Source organism: Centropristis striata, chromosome 7 (assembly GCF_030273125.1).
Source record: "Centropristis striata isolate RG_2023a ecotype Rhode Island chromosome 7, C.striata_1.0, whole genome shotgun sequence".
NCBI lineage: Eukaryota > Metazoa > Chordata > Actinopteri > Perciformes > Serranidae > Centropristis > Centropristis striata.
The window spans coordinates 18,398,706-18,416,493 of record NC_081523.1 but is presented as its reverse complement, the minus strand read 5'-3'; the positions used below and the strand labels follow the sequence as shown (position 1 = coordinate 18,416,493).

Below are 17,788 nucleotides of genomic sequence, written 5' to 3'. Positions count from 1 at the left end.
TTTCAATAAACCAAGGAAATGCATACATTTTCTTAATGCCACAGGCTTCTTTATTGTGAGTGTAAAGTTTCATGAGGCTGTGATCATCCTAGAGGTCACAACAGGTCATTTTATACAGCGAGGTCGAGTTTTAAAAAATGGTCTCACTGCAGTGATATAGCTACTATGGGGACTAATGTCATTACACATTAATAAAATGGGCTCATTGAGTATCTGCTTTCCAGTGTCATACCCAATTATGCAATTCCAAGTCTATTTAGGGACCCCAGTATTCAGATATATTAAAATATACCATTTTTAGAACTTGTGAAAAAAAAACACATTTATACTGCATGCAAAAAAGCTGCATGGTTTTACCCAAAATTGCATGGAATTAGCCTGAAGGGGAGACTCATGGGCAACTTTAGTACCCATTTTCATTAAAATATGTTGAGGTAGGAAGTGAAGGGACCACTTTGGAAATATTCACATCAGGGGTTTTTTCTTGCCAAAATTCTGCCTAACTTGAGAGCATTACTTGGTACTCTTCTCTGCAAGATACCATGACATGGTTGGTGCCAATAGATTCCATTATGTTTTCTTGTTTAATGTGATACCAGTATCTTTACTAAAAACAAAATTGAAGTTGCTAGAGGCAGAAAGTCTGCCAGTACCCTGCAGGCCTCTGAGGGTTAACAGGTTATGTCTTGAATCATAATGAACTTTCTGTTAAACATTTAGCCCCATTACATTATTATTGTCCATGCACCTTTTATATTTTACATGTCTTGCATAAGAGGTTCACTAAAACACCACCAGTCTTCCACCAATTAAAATGTAGTGCAGGATCCCAGAGGTGTCTGGAAAGTGAATGCACCATAGTGGTGACAGATTCCTTTAATTAACTTGATTCTTTCTTTCTTCCTGTCCGATAGCAGTGAATCGATTCAGCAACAGTTCACTTGATTCACAATTTGTGAGTTTGTTGCAGCTGTGGTCATTTTGGAGAGGAGCCAGCCAGCTTTGGTTCATTGCCAAAATAGGCAATTTGCCTTACTTCTGAACACTTGCTTTGTGTATACAAGCCTGTTGGCTCACTGAGAACTAAATGAAGCGCAGTTCAACTTCAGACTCTGAACTGAGCAGGTTTTTTTTGTTCAGCTGATTGACCCATTCTCTTTGAAGTTTCATCCAAATGAGTGATTGATATGTGAAATTAGCACACAGCTAATGCATCCTTTGTTGAGGAAAGAGTTTTATAACAGGATGACATGAGATCACCTGGCAAGGGAAACACTTCTTTGGGAGGTATGTAAGCTACTGAATGAGTAATAAAAACCTGAGGGATGATTATAAAAAGTATAAAACATATCAAACAGACATGGGTGAAAATGCATGTTAGACTGTCTATGAGATGTGGCCTGACTGAATGGGGGTTTCCGAAGGAATCGGACTGGAGTCCCTCTCCCACAGATTTTAAATGGGCTCCTCACCACTCAATACTATAAGAGCCATAATGACAATTTTCAGCTAAGATACCAGCCCAGTTTTGGGCACCCCAACTCTGAGGGAGATGGTTTTACCAGATAACAGTATTTACTGCAGGACACAGAAACCTCTGGGTAAACCCAAGCAGCATGCTCTAGGGCTGAAAAATGAAGCCAACATGGAAGTGCCAAAAACAGCAGTTCTTAAATTTGATGAATTGTGTTGTATTCATCATTCTATAAAAGCTGATATGCAATTAAAACGATTGCAAACTTTCGTTCTAAAAGTACTCAGCACCACTACATTGTGTCTTCCTTTCCCTACCTGCTCTCTTCCTCTTTACTTTGCCATTTCACTATTATTGTTGTTTACTCACAGTGACATAATGAGAGAGGTTTACTACAAACACAGGAATTGAGAAACGCAAAAGGGAAAAGGACCTCTGCCATTTGATATTGCCGTGCTTTTTCCTTCTCTCATTGCAGGAGCTCTCGTTTTATCTTCAAAGCAATCTATGAGCGTCTGTGATGTGTTCTAATGACTCTCGTTTAGGGTCTGCTGAAGCAGTTTCATCATCCCGGTGTGTTTTGTGAGATGACTAGTACCACACAGACACAGAGAGAACTAGAGATCAGATACAGACACAGTCATTGCTCATTTAACAGATTGTCACTGGTTTTAATATTCAAAAATTCAGTCGGTAACATGAGCAGTGGGAAGCTGCATGAGTTGCTTTTAGACTCACTAATCACCAAGCTGGAGAATGACTACGGATATAACTGTGAACAAGTGTGCCTATAGGCCAGGGGTGGGCAATTAATTTTCCCAAGGGGCCACATGACCAATACCACAAAGGCTACGGGGGCTGGACCAAAACTCTGAACTAAATTCTGCTCAGTATTAATTTAACCGCTTTATGAAATACAGTAAATTATCTGGTTTTGAGCTGCTACTGATAAAAATACATGTTATGATAAGACTGTTAATGTGGAGTAAATCAAATATACCATTAAAAAGTAGTAAATACTCCAATCACTATAACTTTTCCATTTATTTTAAACACAACTGTAAATGACCTTTAGCAAGGTTCCTATTGGTGTATTTATATTATACAGCTTGTATTTCATGTTTGTACATTTTCTGGGTGTTTTACAATGTTGTGATGCTTTTATTTTGAAAAGGTGCTGTCCAGTGTGAAACGGGTGCTTTAATTTTGAAAGGTAGTGACAGGAAATAACAGGTGGAACGGTTAAATGAAAAACGAACGGTAAATAATAACGAGTGCGTTGTAATTCATATAAAGTTGATATAAAGTATGAAAAAGGCTTCTATAGTTGCTGGCTGACAGGAAACAAGGTTTGTTAAAGTTTATTTTCTCCTGTCATATATATTAGTGGCTATGTTTGTTTTAAGTATAGTAAAAGTGCTTGTTAGCTCAAGTGCTAATGCTAACGTTTGTTATTGTTTTCCCACCTCGTAGCTCTTACGGTGGATTCACAAGGTGACCAAGGAATTTATTAACTTGTTAATTGTTAATTTATTAACTTTATTCAAAAAGCAATAGGTGTTTTTGACAAGGTACCTCGGTAACTCGGGTAACCTATACGTAAATCGCCTTCAAAATAAAAGCACTGCGGTTGTATTGATTTCTAATTTCTGGTTAACCTTATGCGGGCCGGACAAGGATGTGGCCCCGCGGCCGCCCAATGCCCAGGTCTGCTATAGGCAGACAACCGATGTAGTATGAACATAACATTGACATGTCTGCTGTGCATGTCCTTTTCTGTCAGGGCCTTAATAAGTGAGATTCACATGTAGTACTGACCACCTCGGTTCAACATCCAATATCCAATAGCTGTCAGTTAAAGGGGCATTATGGACTATTTCTACAGCTCTGTTGCAGAACCATGACCATAACTTAAATCTCTCATTTACATAATAATTCTGTTGACTGTTCATTTTCAGGAAATTAAATAAGGCTCTATTATATTGATTTGTTTACTTCAGACAACATCAGACAAAATTGCCTAAATTGCCAAAAATCCCTAACCCCAACAGTTTGAGGATCCAATGGAGTTCTGAGATTTATTCACAAGCACTTTTAACAGTGTCTGTTCACTACAGTAAATGTGACATAATCATGTATATTCTGTTCACATTGCAGTCACCTATTGATTGATTCATAAGTGAGAATGGTGCTATGTTCTACCAACTGTTGTCTCACAAAAAGTCTCCTGAATGAAGGCTGAAAACTTTAACCTCAACCCAAAAAAGGCAAATGGCCAAACAGTGTAATTACCACTGCTTTATTTAGCATGTGCACCCTAATTTGATTGCCTACGTGTCTCTCTTTTGAGAATGTGACATGGCTGTTTGTGTCAGTCACAGACCAGCTTAGCTTGAGGTGACGAGGAGGGCGGGAGGTGGCTGATTTGCGCAAGGGAGATGGCTTCTGCTGGTATTTTGTGATTCATATTTGTAGATAGCAGACAGTAAAAGAGGTCATAATGTTCCTTTCAGTTTGATAAAACAAGTTGAAAGGCTTGAATTCAGTCGATTCCCTTAAATAGCTACAGTTGCACTATATTACGGCATTGTTGCACCATGCATGCTATCTAATACATTTACATACCTGAACGAAGTTGTTTGTTGTCATATAAATTCCCCATCTAGCTTTAGTGACTTTAAAGTGACTCTATATTTTTTTGTCTTGGCACTAAGTTTTTTGTTCCATCCTCAGTACAGCAGATAAGGATAGACACATTTACAAATGACTGCTCGCTTCCTCGCTCCGACCATCTCTCTTCTGTTCATCCCTGCCAGTTACTTAGAGCGGATGTGTGTGCCAGGAGTGCAGTATGGGTGGTGTTTGCATGTTTGTGCCAAGCGAGATCAAAAAGGCAGTTGAATGAGTTTCAAGTAGTGATTGTCCACAGCTCTGCTTTGGATGCAGATCACAGAGAAGATAGAGACGAGCTAAGCTGAGTTATCCTTGTTTCCCCCTTCTTTAAAGCTTCTCTGTGGCAGATTGGACGGACTGAGAGAATGACAAAAAACTCAGCCAATCGATAGACTGCGATCCATGCTGTCTGAGGGTGAGCTGGGTCTTCTGTTCCGCTAGCCCATGTGTGTAATCAAGAGACAGAGAGGGAGATTGTGTTTATAATTCCTGCAATTTCCGAAGCCCCAAAGGTTTATTAGTCACACACTTTGGCCCGCATATGCCGTTACCAACTGTATGTGACCAAACTTTTTTTTAGATAAAGTTTTGCCAATTACAGTGGCCATTATTATCGGGCACAATGAGGCACAGCATCAGTCAGTCAGTCCACACACAAACACAAACACACATACACACACACACACACACACACACACACTAGCTCACTCAATTGCCTAGACTGTACTCCAAGCAAACTGAAATTGGCACATGCACAGTGAATACTGGCAAAATAATTTTGGTTGTGCAACCGAAGACCATTTGGCTTTGATCACACACAAAGGCACAACAGAAACACACTGTTCAATCTTGTTCAGTAAGGGAAACTGTCATGCAAAACTTTGACAAACTACAATTAATTTTTAGCCTGAAAAACAAGGAAAGATGGTGCGTTGTCAAAAATGTAACCCTTTTTTTTACACTTCTTGAGCACACTTCACCATCAAATGAAATATTTAGATCAAAGAATATCGTTTGTTTATTCATTAGGGACTGATACTACTACAAGAGTGTCTTGGCGAGTAGTACATTCACAGATAAACATGCAGAGTCATAGACACACAAGCAGGGATGGGAACTGATAAGATTTGCTATGATAACCATTACCGATTCTGCTTATTGGTGTATTTATTTATTTATTGTTTATTTATTTATTCCCTGTTAAGTGTCTTTGAGTGTTTAGAAAAGCGCTACATAAATGCAATTTATTTTTATTTTTATTATTATTATTATTATTATTATTATTATTATTAGGCTGATACTTCATTGATTCCTGATCAGTTTTCTGTGTGGGAAAAAAAAGTAGGCCTGGACCAGTTTTCAGCATCTTTTTTTTATGTTTCAGCCTGTTGCTAATGTTTCCACATGTTCTTAACATTTTTTATTTTACAAACACTACAAGCTACCCAACGACACTACAAGTCTTCTGCCTTTGTGAAATGAAGCCATGCTTTGGACCTTTGCTTCCTCTCCACCATGACTCCTTCATGTTGCAAGTTTCCCACAGCCCAGACCCATGAGTTTGAAGCTATTGTTTTATAATGCATGACTGTCAGAAAAATGCAGCATTGATAAATAGATTTGATTAGCTCAGAGTAATACAATTTCCCTGAACTGGACAATTTGTAACTGCTCAACTCCCATCAAAACACATGAGCATATATGGAAAAGCATGGCAGATGACACTGACATGCAGATACCAAGTCAAAAAAAGACAGATAGCAAGCGAAAGAAAAGAATGTCAGCACTCCATCTCACTTGAAGTGTTGTAAAAAATGATGTTTGATAGGGGTGTGACGATACTCTCAGCTCACGAGACGAGACACGATATTGGATTCACGAGAACGAGACGAGATTTTAAGAAAACTACAATGACAAAATATATGACTGGACCAACAGACTTTTATTTAACCGAGTTGCACATGCATTTTGAAATGTTTTATTATAACTCTTACATGCACAATGTAAGCATGAGCTTTTAATAAACTTCCACAAATTGAAACTAAAACTAAAATTTCTAAAGGTTATAATAAGATGAATAAAAAAATAAAATCCCCCAGAGGGATTAATGAGACTCCAGAGGTGACGGTTTTCTATCGTCTCGTAATTGCTTAGGGACAGTTTCGACCGTGATCACATACACAACGGATTAAAGACGGGAGATGCAACTGTGGCCGCTGTCGCTAACTGCACAACATCAGCAGCTGATCAAAACAAAGCAGCATGGCTAATTATTATAAACATAGCGATGTTGAATTAACAGGCATCACTAACTGTGCACAGAGTGTCCGGTGCTCCGGAGATCGCTAAGTGAACACCTCCTGCAGCAGCAGCACATACACACTGTACTGCTACAGAGCTAACTGTTAGCAATTTGCAGACCCCAGCTCTGCAGCTGGGAGAGACTGCTGCAGGAGGACTGTGCCGCTTCGATTCGTTCTTAGTATTCTTAATGAGCCGCCGGCCCCTGCGACGTCATTCTGGCTGCTTGCTGCTTCCCCTCCTTCTCCTCCTCTTCTTCTTTTAATTTTACTGTCCCCACAGGTCACAAATAGAAGTTTGGATAACTCACAAATTTCACAAGACTGATTTTTAACGTGACGAGAAATATCTTCGAGTTTAATCTTGTCACATCCCTATGATTGACAGTTTCCATGTCGCACACACACACACACACACACACACACACACACACACACGTAAATCCATGTCAGCTCTCTGAAAGTTGTCCATATTTGATTCTTATTTAACAGTTTGATTATTCTCAGCATCCTCCCCAAGTTTCTTTTTTCAGCCTTTGTTCAGACGCTTGGAGTATGTTACGTGTGTGTGTGTGTGTGTGTGTGTGTGTGTGTGTGTGTTTCCTGACCTTTAGAACAGAACATTCTCCCTCCTATAGAGAGCTGTCAGATACTTCTTGCTGGAACATCACAGACTTGTCGCTTATTCAATTCCTTTCCTATTTTTAATCTAAAACCTTTTTAGTCAGGCTTGAATGCGACTGCTTCAGACATGAAAATGTACAAGGAAGGAAAAGCACAGGAGATAGTTGACTTGTGGACAAAAGATAATATAGATGTGCATGTCTGCCCATGCATTCATTGTGAGTGTCAGTGTCGCCTGAGTGCCCCTAAAAATGAACATAGTTGTATCTTTTAGTACTTAGTCAGACATGTGCTCCTTCCTCATTCTATCATTGTCAATTTTGTCATTCTGGCTTCACAGAGCGGAGCCTTGGGCCACGCTTAGATACACACACAGAGGTACAAACACATTATTCATTCATATGGGTTTGGTCAAAAGTGCACACCCACGTTCAGTCCCTTTTCAGCACCCATCATGTCAGAAAAAGACAACCTATTATGCAAGGCTGTCAGACAATAGGAGAACACCAGAATTAAAGAATAGACACTTTTCAACCGAAGCAGCACTTTTGGCTTTTATGTAGAGGCTCAATGAAAGAAAGATCAAAGAAGTAGACACACAGTGTTTGAGAAAAGCTACTGTACATTTGTGCCATTTTTCTGTCCTTTTTTCAATCTAAAAAATGTCATTGAGCATTCAGAGAGCCAGTGAAGGCATTTTAAGGATTTAGCTGAAATTGATCATGAAGAAAGTTAAGTTTAATGGTCTATTTTGAACTGAGTCGTCTATTGCACATTCTGTGAATTTAGTGACTCAGAAGATACTTTATTTTTCAAAATAAAAGCAATTCGATGTCCTTGGGAAATAACAAAATAAACACAAAACAAATGCATCATAAAGACAGATTTAACTAAGATATTTTGAAACTTGTAAGCATTTTGTAAAGATTCAAATTTTTCAATATATTAATTACAATATAGTAGGATTTCAATAATGGATAAGTAACCATGTATAGTCATGCTATTGCTACAACACTTAAGCACCATTTGTCAATGAATTTGCTTAGTCTGCCATAGTCTAGATCGTGTGTGATTTAATGTAGGACAGAAAAACACTAAGAAAATCTGAAAAATATCAAAATTTAGAGAAAAAAAGAAAACATTTGGTATCCTGCAGTTATATGTAGGTTAGTCAGGCAGGTAGAAGCTCTAATGGGACGTGTTGTTTCATTCATCTACAAATCAAAGAGATGCAGGCAGAAGACACAGGGAGTCTGGGAGAGAGGTGTGAGTTATGGAAGAAGGGAAAGATCTGAGAGAGATGGGATATAAACTGATAGACAGAAAGGATTTTTATACCCACTAGTATAAAGCATGTTGCACTTAATACCAGATGCACATAGTATATCAAGAACGCAGCAGGCCATAGCCTAGATAACTTTTCCCAAAGTGTCCCACAACACTCTATAGGAAACAGGAAAGGAAAAGGCAAATTCAGAAGTAATATTTCTTATGGCTGTCTGGAACCCATTCTGAAGTTATAGACCTTCAAATTAAAGTAGAAACAAGATAAAGATTCCCTAAATAGATGAGGATGATGGTGATCATAATTAAGATCAGGGAGTTGGTGCTTAAGAGGATTATCCAATTCTATTCCCCCTTGGCAAGTGCAAGGACCTTGATAACAGGGCAACTTTGTGCAGCAGTGTCGTTCGGGGCATTTAAACAGCAATCTTTTTAACATCAAAAGGAAATTGGCAACTGAAAATGACATAATCCATAGGGGTTAAACTTTAGTGATTTAAAGGTGCTGCTTTAAGTCTAAGTTAAATGTGAGGAACAGATATTCGGCAGTGACTTAACAGCCCCCCACAGTGTCATAAATCTTTAGGGAAAGACTGAAAACTCTTAAACACAGATCAGGGGTTGTAAACATGAATTATATGGATGTTTCATTTCCTCCACCACAATCTGGTTTATGTGACACACTTAGCATGGCATTTTCACACATTCAAAGTTAAAGTAGATATCAACAGGGAGAAAACAGTGGTGGAGGTTAGAATCTTACAGCAATTTAGTTTAGGACTGGAAATAAATATTATTGTTATTGATTTGTGTCACATATTTACCCCCACCACGAACATTATGGTTTGGTTGTGGTTTGTCTGTTTATTTGGCCTTACTATTGGCCCAATTTTCATGAAACTTGGTGGAAGGTTTTTTAACATGTGCCGATACACAAATTTATTTATATTACATGCCACAAAAAATCCCACCCTAGTCCAACACTCAAAGATGATCAGTTTACATTTACATAAGACAAGAAGAAGCAGGAAATCCTCATATTTCTGAAGTTGGAAACAGCTTTTTTGCTTGGAAAAATAAGTACTTATCTGTATAGCTGCTAATTAATTTTGTAATGATCAACTCATTTGACTTCGAACTACAGTTTAGTCAGTGTCAGGATAGGATTTTGGTCATGGTCGAAAAGAAAAAAGCACTTCTTCAATAATACATTTTTCTCAAAGTCGAAATTTGAGAATTTGATCTGAGTCTTCAATTCTGGTTATTCAAGGCCAACTCGCTCCCTGACCACAACATCTGTGCTTCACATTATGCACCATTGTCATACACATCACCCACTGACTTTTTTGTGTTCATTGTGCACTTATTTGCATTTTCAGATGATGGTTAAAATAGTGTTTATTATGCAAAATAACCCATGTCACAAGGGCGTCACAATACTGGGGTATTTCGAAACCTTAGGAGTTATTTTTCCATGACTTGGACAAAGTGCCCAGAGACATTTGGTTCATCACAGTCACAGACTTAATTAAGAGGGACATGCTTTGCCCTCATACGCTCAGCTCCCCAGAGACACTAGAAGTGGTTCACAGCTCCCTCAAGTGGTAAATGAGTAACTAGCACCGTCAGGAGTGACCTCTTCTGTGTGTATCATGCCTAGGCATATGTGAGTGTGATTGTTTGTGTGCCTCATCAAAGGACTCTTTCATGCATAATCAAGCTCATGCTTCCTGAACTTGTTCTGATGCGACAACAGCAAATCCTTCAGCAAATGACTCAGGCTGTTTGTAGCTAAAAGCCTGTTATCTGCCTCTCAACTTTTAGGGCAGATTAAAAGGAGCATTCCTATACTTTTCTGTCTTCTTCTTAAGCGCTGCAGACAAATCCCCTCCTACTAGCTACAGAGGACGTGATTATATGAAGAGTGCTTTAAGTGTGAGGCTACTCAACAACTTTCACAGGAGCTTTTATGTTAAATATGTAGGATTGTTTGTTTTGATGCTTTGAAGTTCAAGTGCATTTATACTTCTATTGCCTTGATTTCGTCTCCTCTCCTCTCCTCTCCTCTCCTCTCCTCTCCTCTCCTCTCCTCTCCTCTCCTCTCCTCTCCTCTCCTCTCCTCTCCTCTCCTCTCTCATTTATTGTGCCCTACTTGTTTCCTCTCATCTTCCCTGCTTCCTTATTCTCTTTTTAAATGCTTTTTTTTTGTTTTTATCAAAGTCCCCTTTCCTTTCTGTTCGCTCATCATCTGCTTGTGTGTCCACTTTTCTATATTTCTCTCTACTTATCAGCTTTCACTCCTATTACTTCCTCATCGTTCCTCCCTCTTAACTTGGCTCCTCTGATCCTTTACTCATTTCCTCTCCCCTTCATCCATAAGCCGGGTTCATACCTTTTGCAAGTCGCATCACACATCACTGAAAATTTTCTTAGTCTGCTTTAAAATATGGGCCATGAATGACAATTCCACCGTCGTTCTCACTGAAACACCATTAAGGTCTCAGCCGGATTGAAAAAAGATGTTAGGACCCTTGTAAAATAATTAACAACCTTATTAAGTTTTAAGAGTTGCTGCCATCCCTTTTTTTATGAAAGAGGTCTCTGTGTCTTTCTACCTCTGTCTAGACAAATTATCATATTACACAAGCTGGGGGGCTATTTCAAAGTTTCATTTGAAATGGAACCTATAGAGATTGTCTTTTTGAGTCTGATGGGTGGTCTGAGGTAAAAAATGAAATTGTCTAATACAAATGAAGAATGGCAGAGAGCCATGTCACGTTAATTTTGAGCCTGCAACACATTTCATCTTGTCTTATATAAAACAATATTACTTTATTTTCTGCCCTGCTTGTTTATTGTTAAAATTGGCAACAAGCAGACATTTTGCTTTATGCTTAACAAAAACCTGTCTGTCTATAATATGTCTCTCATCCTCTTTGTGTCCCCTCTAGCTGCTCCTAGTACAGATGATGTGGCACTCTACGTGGGCATTGTTATCGCTGTGATTATGTGCCTGGTCATCTCTGTCATCGTGGCTCTCTTTGTCTACCGCAAGACACACCGTGACTTTGACTCAGACATCATCGACACCTCGGCACTAAATGGAGGCTTCCAGTCTGTTAATATCAAAACAGCCAGATCAGGTAAGGACTGCCGCATAAAACGACATTTGACCAAGGTTGAAAAAATACTTGAAAATCCTACTGAAGTAGAAGCACTAATACTTCAATTAACTTTACATCAGGCTGAAAAGCAGTGTTTCACTGCCCCCTCTGGTTGAAAATGTTAAACCTGTTGCACCTAATCGCACCCAACTCTGCTGTCATGGTTTCCTGATGTACATCACTGTAGCAAAGTGACATGTTAAACCATTGGGTGATTTTTAAGGAGTTTTCAGGTACTTTAGTAGTAATATGTGGAATTACTAAAAAAAAGACAAGTTACAACTCTGTGATTGTTAGGGCTTGATGAAAGATACACAATGTGTTTCCTTTATTTGTTTTCAAGGTGCAGTAGAATCTTTCTAAAAGTCATTAGGGGAGACACTAAAAGCAAATACATTATATTTTTCACATATTGGTAATTTTTTAGATTTTGGTCTTCTTGCAAACTAGTTAAAAAATAACAACAACATCCAAACTACACATTTAAGTGTTTATTTGCATACACTTTGTCTGTTTGCGTCTGTAGATTTATCCTAAATTCACCAAATGTTAGTATCAGATACATTACATATACAATACATTTTGTGTAAGCACACTTACATTAATGTAAGTAATAAAATGGGGAAGTGTCATGGTGATATTGATTAATTAAAATTTTGCCCTTTTACTTATTAAAAAAGTACAAGGAGAGTAAATGATGGCTCCATTTGAAATGCAATGACTTGTTTTTTGACTCCTTATTTCAACATTTAGGAGTTGATATACATACAGGCTCACTCTAAGTGTACACTAAGTGCCTCTTTCTTACACTCTCTGAAAGAAAGGACTACAGATTAAATGCATTAACATGACACATAATGTGCACAATGATCAAAGATCAATCAGGCCAATGGATATGGACAGAAACATAGGTCGATAGGTGGATACAGAACACCAGATGTGATCATGCCTCCACAGAAATAACTGTACCTGCTCCATCCTCTTTGAGGCTTTCATGCTACAGCATCATTTTGTTTCTCTCCTCCGCCTCCGGCTGTCAATCTTTGCTGCTTTGGATTAATCTCTGTCTCTTCGAGAGACCACTCTCTTCCATCAGGGAGTCTCTCTCTGTCATTCTTCTTCTGTCTGCCTCTTTTTTCCCCTCTTTTCCCATCTGCACATTGAGGCCAATCACATTTCCTGTTTATCCATATCCTCCCCTCTCCGTCTCCATGTCTCTGTCTTTCCCTCACCATGTCTCCGTCTCTCTCCCGTCACAGTGACTCCTACCGCAACAGACACTCCCTCCCTGTTTGTCTTCCTGTTAAAGTGGAGCCATCTTTCACTCTCCTCTGTCTGCATTGTCATTTCTTCCTCTCTGTCTTTGGGAAATGGATAAGACAACAAGAAGCATACACACACACACACACACACACACACACACTGTGTGCATGCATTTGATGGCTTACTGGAAATGTCAAGATTAGTCAGAGAATGAGGTTGAATGTGATGTCATGAACTTCTTCCTTTTAACTATCTTTATTTCAAGAAGTCAGGAATTCATCCATGTTGGCAGCAAGCACATAACAAACATGCATGCCCATACATTTTTTTTTTTAAATTAATTTTTAAAGAAAAACTGTAAATTAGATTGCTTAAAATAGTGATAATGACAAAACAGATGTTAATACTGGCACTTATCATATTTAATAGTACCTGACAGTCTCAATTTGGTCAATAAGAAAGATGTTACATCTCAACAACACAGATTAGTTTTGTTAATCAACTTAAGTGATATTGAGAAACTACAATTTCACCTCTAAACACCTTTAACAGGATACTTCAGTAGTTCATGATATGTGGTTATGTGTTCAATTGTGGGTCGGTGATTAAAATTAAAATCAGGGTATACAGTAAAAACAGGAATGTGAGGTCAGAAAGGATGCAACGCAAATTGGTAAACAGTGAGCTAAAATAATTATGTATGTGTGAGTGTATACGTGCAAAACATAGGCATGTCCATGTGTGTACAAGGGCGAATGTCTTCACATGAGCAGAGATTGGGTGACATTTTATCAGCAAAGCATTAGGATGCCTGTCACTCTGCGTCGAGGGACCATCTACGATTAGTATTAATGAAGAATTATGTCCCCGCATCTCTCTTTCTCTTTCTCTTTCTCTCTCTCTCTCTCTCTCTCTCTCTCTCTCTCTCTCTCTCTCTCTCTCTCTCTCTCTCTCTCTCTCTCTCTCGCTCTCTCTCTGTGGCTTTCCTTAGTTGTTAATTAAATTTCAGCAGGGATGATTTGGCAGGAATACCCGCTGGCTTTAAGGGTAAACAGACTGGTTGAGAGAGGAAGGGAGTGATAGGTGACAGATGTATGTGTGTGTTTGTGTGGCGATGGTGTGGGGGGGTGATAATGAGAAATTTTAAAATTAGAATGGATGTGCTTGGGAATGAGAGAATTTCAGGCTTTATGCCCAAATAATAAGAGAGCTAGAGGATCCTGGTGCGAACAAATCTGGAATTGTTCTCAGTAGGTAACTGTCACTCGTGTGTTCCTAATTCCAAATCTAAATCTTGGTTATTTGTGGCGTTTTCTGATGGCAAAGAGTTCTTTATGTAGAAATACACTTTGTGCTTTTTCTTACTAACTAAATAGGATTGTGACAAGATAGCTGAACAAAAGTAGCTACAAGAGGGACAGATCTTGATGTCTTATGGGGGTCACATTCACTTGATTTACTCGGGTGAAGTAAATCCTCATTTTTTATTTACTGTTTGTTGATTTGCCAAATGTATTTATATCACAATTGGTAGCACATGGCTGCAGCATTTCTCCAGTTACTCAGAAGGAGGCAAGGCTTACGTTGTCAAAGACAGGCTGTTGTTAAAGCAGTGCTAATAATTTGACTGCAAAAAGGCTTTTAATTTTAATTTTTAAAGTAAAACAAAACAGAGATAATGCTGAAGGTAGAATTTACTAGTTGCATTTTAAAACTTAAATCAACACACAGTAAACAATGCTTGAATACTGCATGTACATGATTAGCATACTGTGCTAATTAGCAATCAGTATGCTCCTGCAGTTGCCCCCTGGCTAATGCTCACCTTTTCATGATAAACACAAAGGGGAGTCTCAGAGAGTCTTACCTATCCATCCCTGCTGGCGTCATGTAATTCCCATATACTGTAACTGACGTGTGTTTGTGGTGTTTGCGTGTATGAGCGTGTACAGTACAGTGTATGTGTTGTGTGGTTGATATGCGAGACACATGTTTGCATGTGTGAGTGCTTTTGTAGTGCCTGTGTTTTACATTGCAGATGTGTTTTATTCATGATGGCACTCATATGCATGTGTGTAAGTGGGGTGCTCGAGTGATGGCTTGCAGCACATGAAAAGTTTCCACCGTCCGCGTCAGCTGTGACAACTCCAGAAAGAGCAGCATAACACATCAGGATACACAGACTGAAACACTGTAAACGCTGTAGTCCACTATAGTAAATCATATCTGACCGAGCGTCGGGGAGAGTTTTATTTAGTTTATCAGTGGGTGATTCAATTCTTTTCAAAGTATTGAGAAAATGTAGATGCTTTTGACAATATTGCCTACTGATTTTTCTTAAATATTGCACATTGTATATAGTATATTATCCTGCTTGTTCTCTTCGAAATAATAATAATAATAATAATAATAATAATATAATAATAATACAACTTCTATTACAGAATGATAGTATAATATGAAAAACACAGCATAACAGAATGAGTGTTAATTAACTGAGCATGAAACAGTTCACTCTTAATAATTATCACTGTCAATTAACACGTCATCCTTTGTGGTAAATGTTCACAGCAGGTTTGTCAGTCAGAATTGTAAATAGACAGTGATGTGATTAAAGTGTGACAGCTTCTTTGATTGTCTGGGTGAAGTCAGTCGCTGACACCTTAACGGATGACATGATGCAATACTGTTATAGAGTATAATATTGTTATACAGTCTAAAGTAAGTTTAGTTTAGTGTACAGTTTAGGGGCATTATCCAAAAATAACAACTAAAATGAAAACAAGCTGTAAAAAATAATATAATGTGTATATTACAATATTTATGGAGGTAGAGATCATTTTTTGGCCGACCGTAGGTTGCAGTTAGGCAAACTTTTCACAAAATATGACATTTTAAGAGCAGAGGGCCAATGGATTGGATACAGAAGAATTGAGAAAATAAAATGATGAAGAATTTTGACTCTAGGTCAAGCTATTTTCGACATAATTGCAAAATCCGTGGTGACTTCTGGTCTTAAGGTTTTTGCTGCACAAACATGCTGCAAAAACAAGAATAAAATAATAAAGTGAAACTAAACTTTAGAAACTGAAGCTAGAAAATGTGTTCTGAAAACTATGCTTAAATTAAATTAAAAAGTTAAAATAAAATAAAAAAATTCAAAATTCATAACATCATAACCTTTGCACAGCCTTGGTGCTCTCTCTCTCTCTCTCTCTCTCACTCTCTCTCTCTCTCTCTCTCTCTCTCTCTCTCTCTCTCTCTCTCTCTCTCTCTCTCTCTCTCTCTCTCTCTCTCTCTCACTCTCTCTCTCTCTCTCTCTCTCTTCTCTCTCTCTCTCTCTCTCTCTCTCTCTCTCTCTCTCTCTCTCTCTCTCTCTCTCGGTGCAGCAGCCATGACTATTCCCTGGTCCAGGTCACGGCCCTGTGGACTGCAATGTATCATGCCAGACACTGATACCTTATCAGCAGCCTTGCCTGCTCTGGTCTTACTCCCCTTATTCCTGCTCACTGATCTACAAGTTCCCCACATCTGTGCCATACTGCAGCCATGTGTTGCAGTTAATACTGTTGAGGACATAAAGCAGCTTCACCCTTTACATTCCCTTTCCGTCTCACACACCATTGCTGAACAATCAGGCATTCTTGGAGAAATGTCCTCCCATTAATCTTCCCTTCATCTGCCCCTTCTCATTCTCCCCTTCTCTCTCTTTCACTCTATCCCTCTAGCTGATCTACTGACAGCTCCTCCTGACTTGACAAATGCAGCTGCCATGTATCGTGGTCCGGTGTATGCTCTCCACGATGTTTCCGATAAAATCCCAATGACCAACTCTCCTCTCCTGGACCCTCTTCCCAACTTGAAGATCAAAGTCTACAACTCTTCTGGTCTAGTCACACCACAGGACGACCTCGGAGGAGACTTCACATCCAAGCTGTCTCCTAAGGTAATATAATTATCCTTTCCCTCAATCTAATGTCTAATATCTTTCATCCCCTTCTATGATGATTTTGACTGTAAAATGTTCTGTATGAACGCAGAAGGATTTTAAAATATCTCCTCCTGAAGTGAGGAAACACTGCAGAAGTATAGTGAGAAGTATTGAAACATGACAGCTATGTATTCCCAGTCACATAAATACAAAGGCAAACACCATTAGTATACATGCAGCTCAGTGCCCCAGTTTCCTCCCTCTACTCTGTCAACTACATGGTATGCATACCAGAGTCAGTTGTCACAAGTACAGATGAAACTGCTCCATTTCATCACTGCACCTGTCTTGAGGCAGTATGAGAGCTGAACTCCTCATCCTTGAGCTCTACATATCAGTGGGACGTTTTTGATGATTTTCTCTTGTCATTATGGCTTTTTTAATTACAGACTTTTGGACCTCTGAATGCCTCGCTAATTTGAGGATTTTCATATTTGCTTTGGCCTGATGTCTGTCTTTAACACACTGAAGCATGTTCTTGTCAGCTTTGTGTGATGTAGTGGGGTAAACTACTGAATGTTAAGTCCTTATTTTACATCTCACAGTGGACATTTTGAAAGGAAAATGCAAAGCAGGTCATATTTTACCACTTACCCTAAGGTGGTTTCATGGCCGCATTGTAAATCCGCCCTCTTCTCGCTGCCTGCCAGCGCAGCCCTATGGCAGTGCTTCCAGGCAGATGCAGATAGTCCCTGTAGCATTTTAGTTAATGGTTACCAGGAAAACATGAAACCATCTTGATGAATGCAGTAAAATTTTAGAGGAAAGAGCAGCATTAACGGATTCCTCCTTCAATGGCAACCAGCCAGACAAAACTAAAACTACAATGACCTTCCAACCACAGATTGGATTTAACTTCTCTGGACTTCCTTGAACTTTTGACTTCAGAATACATTTTCTTTCTTTTATCATCTTTCAGCCTACACAGAGCATGGGTGCTGCTCCCTTTTATGCAAGGGTATGCACTGTGGTGTACAGTGTATAACTATGATCAATGCCTGCCCACATTATTGGT

At 38.9% G+C, this 17,788-nt stretch overlaps 1 protein-coding gene across 1 annotated transcript in view; it reads left to right on the top strand.

The window, feature by feature from the left end:
• The window catches only part of LOC131974369 (netrin receptor UNC5C-like), a 204,740-nt gene that overhangs the window by 166,411 nt on the left and 20,541 nt on the right, over positions 1-17,788 (top strand). The window contains exons 9-10 of the mRNA XM_059336650.1: positions 11,307-11,498; positions 16,511-16,728. Of these exons, the coding sequence (XP_059192633.1) occupies positions 11,307-11,498; positions 16,511-16,728 (410 nt within the window). The remainder of the gene's footprint in view (positions 1-11,306; positions 11,499-16,510; positions 16,729-17,788) is intronic.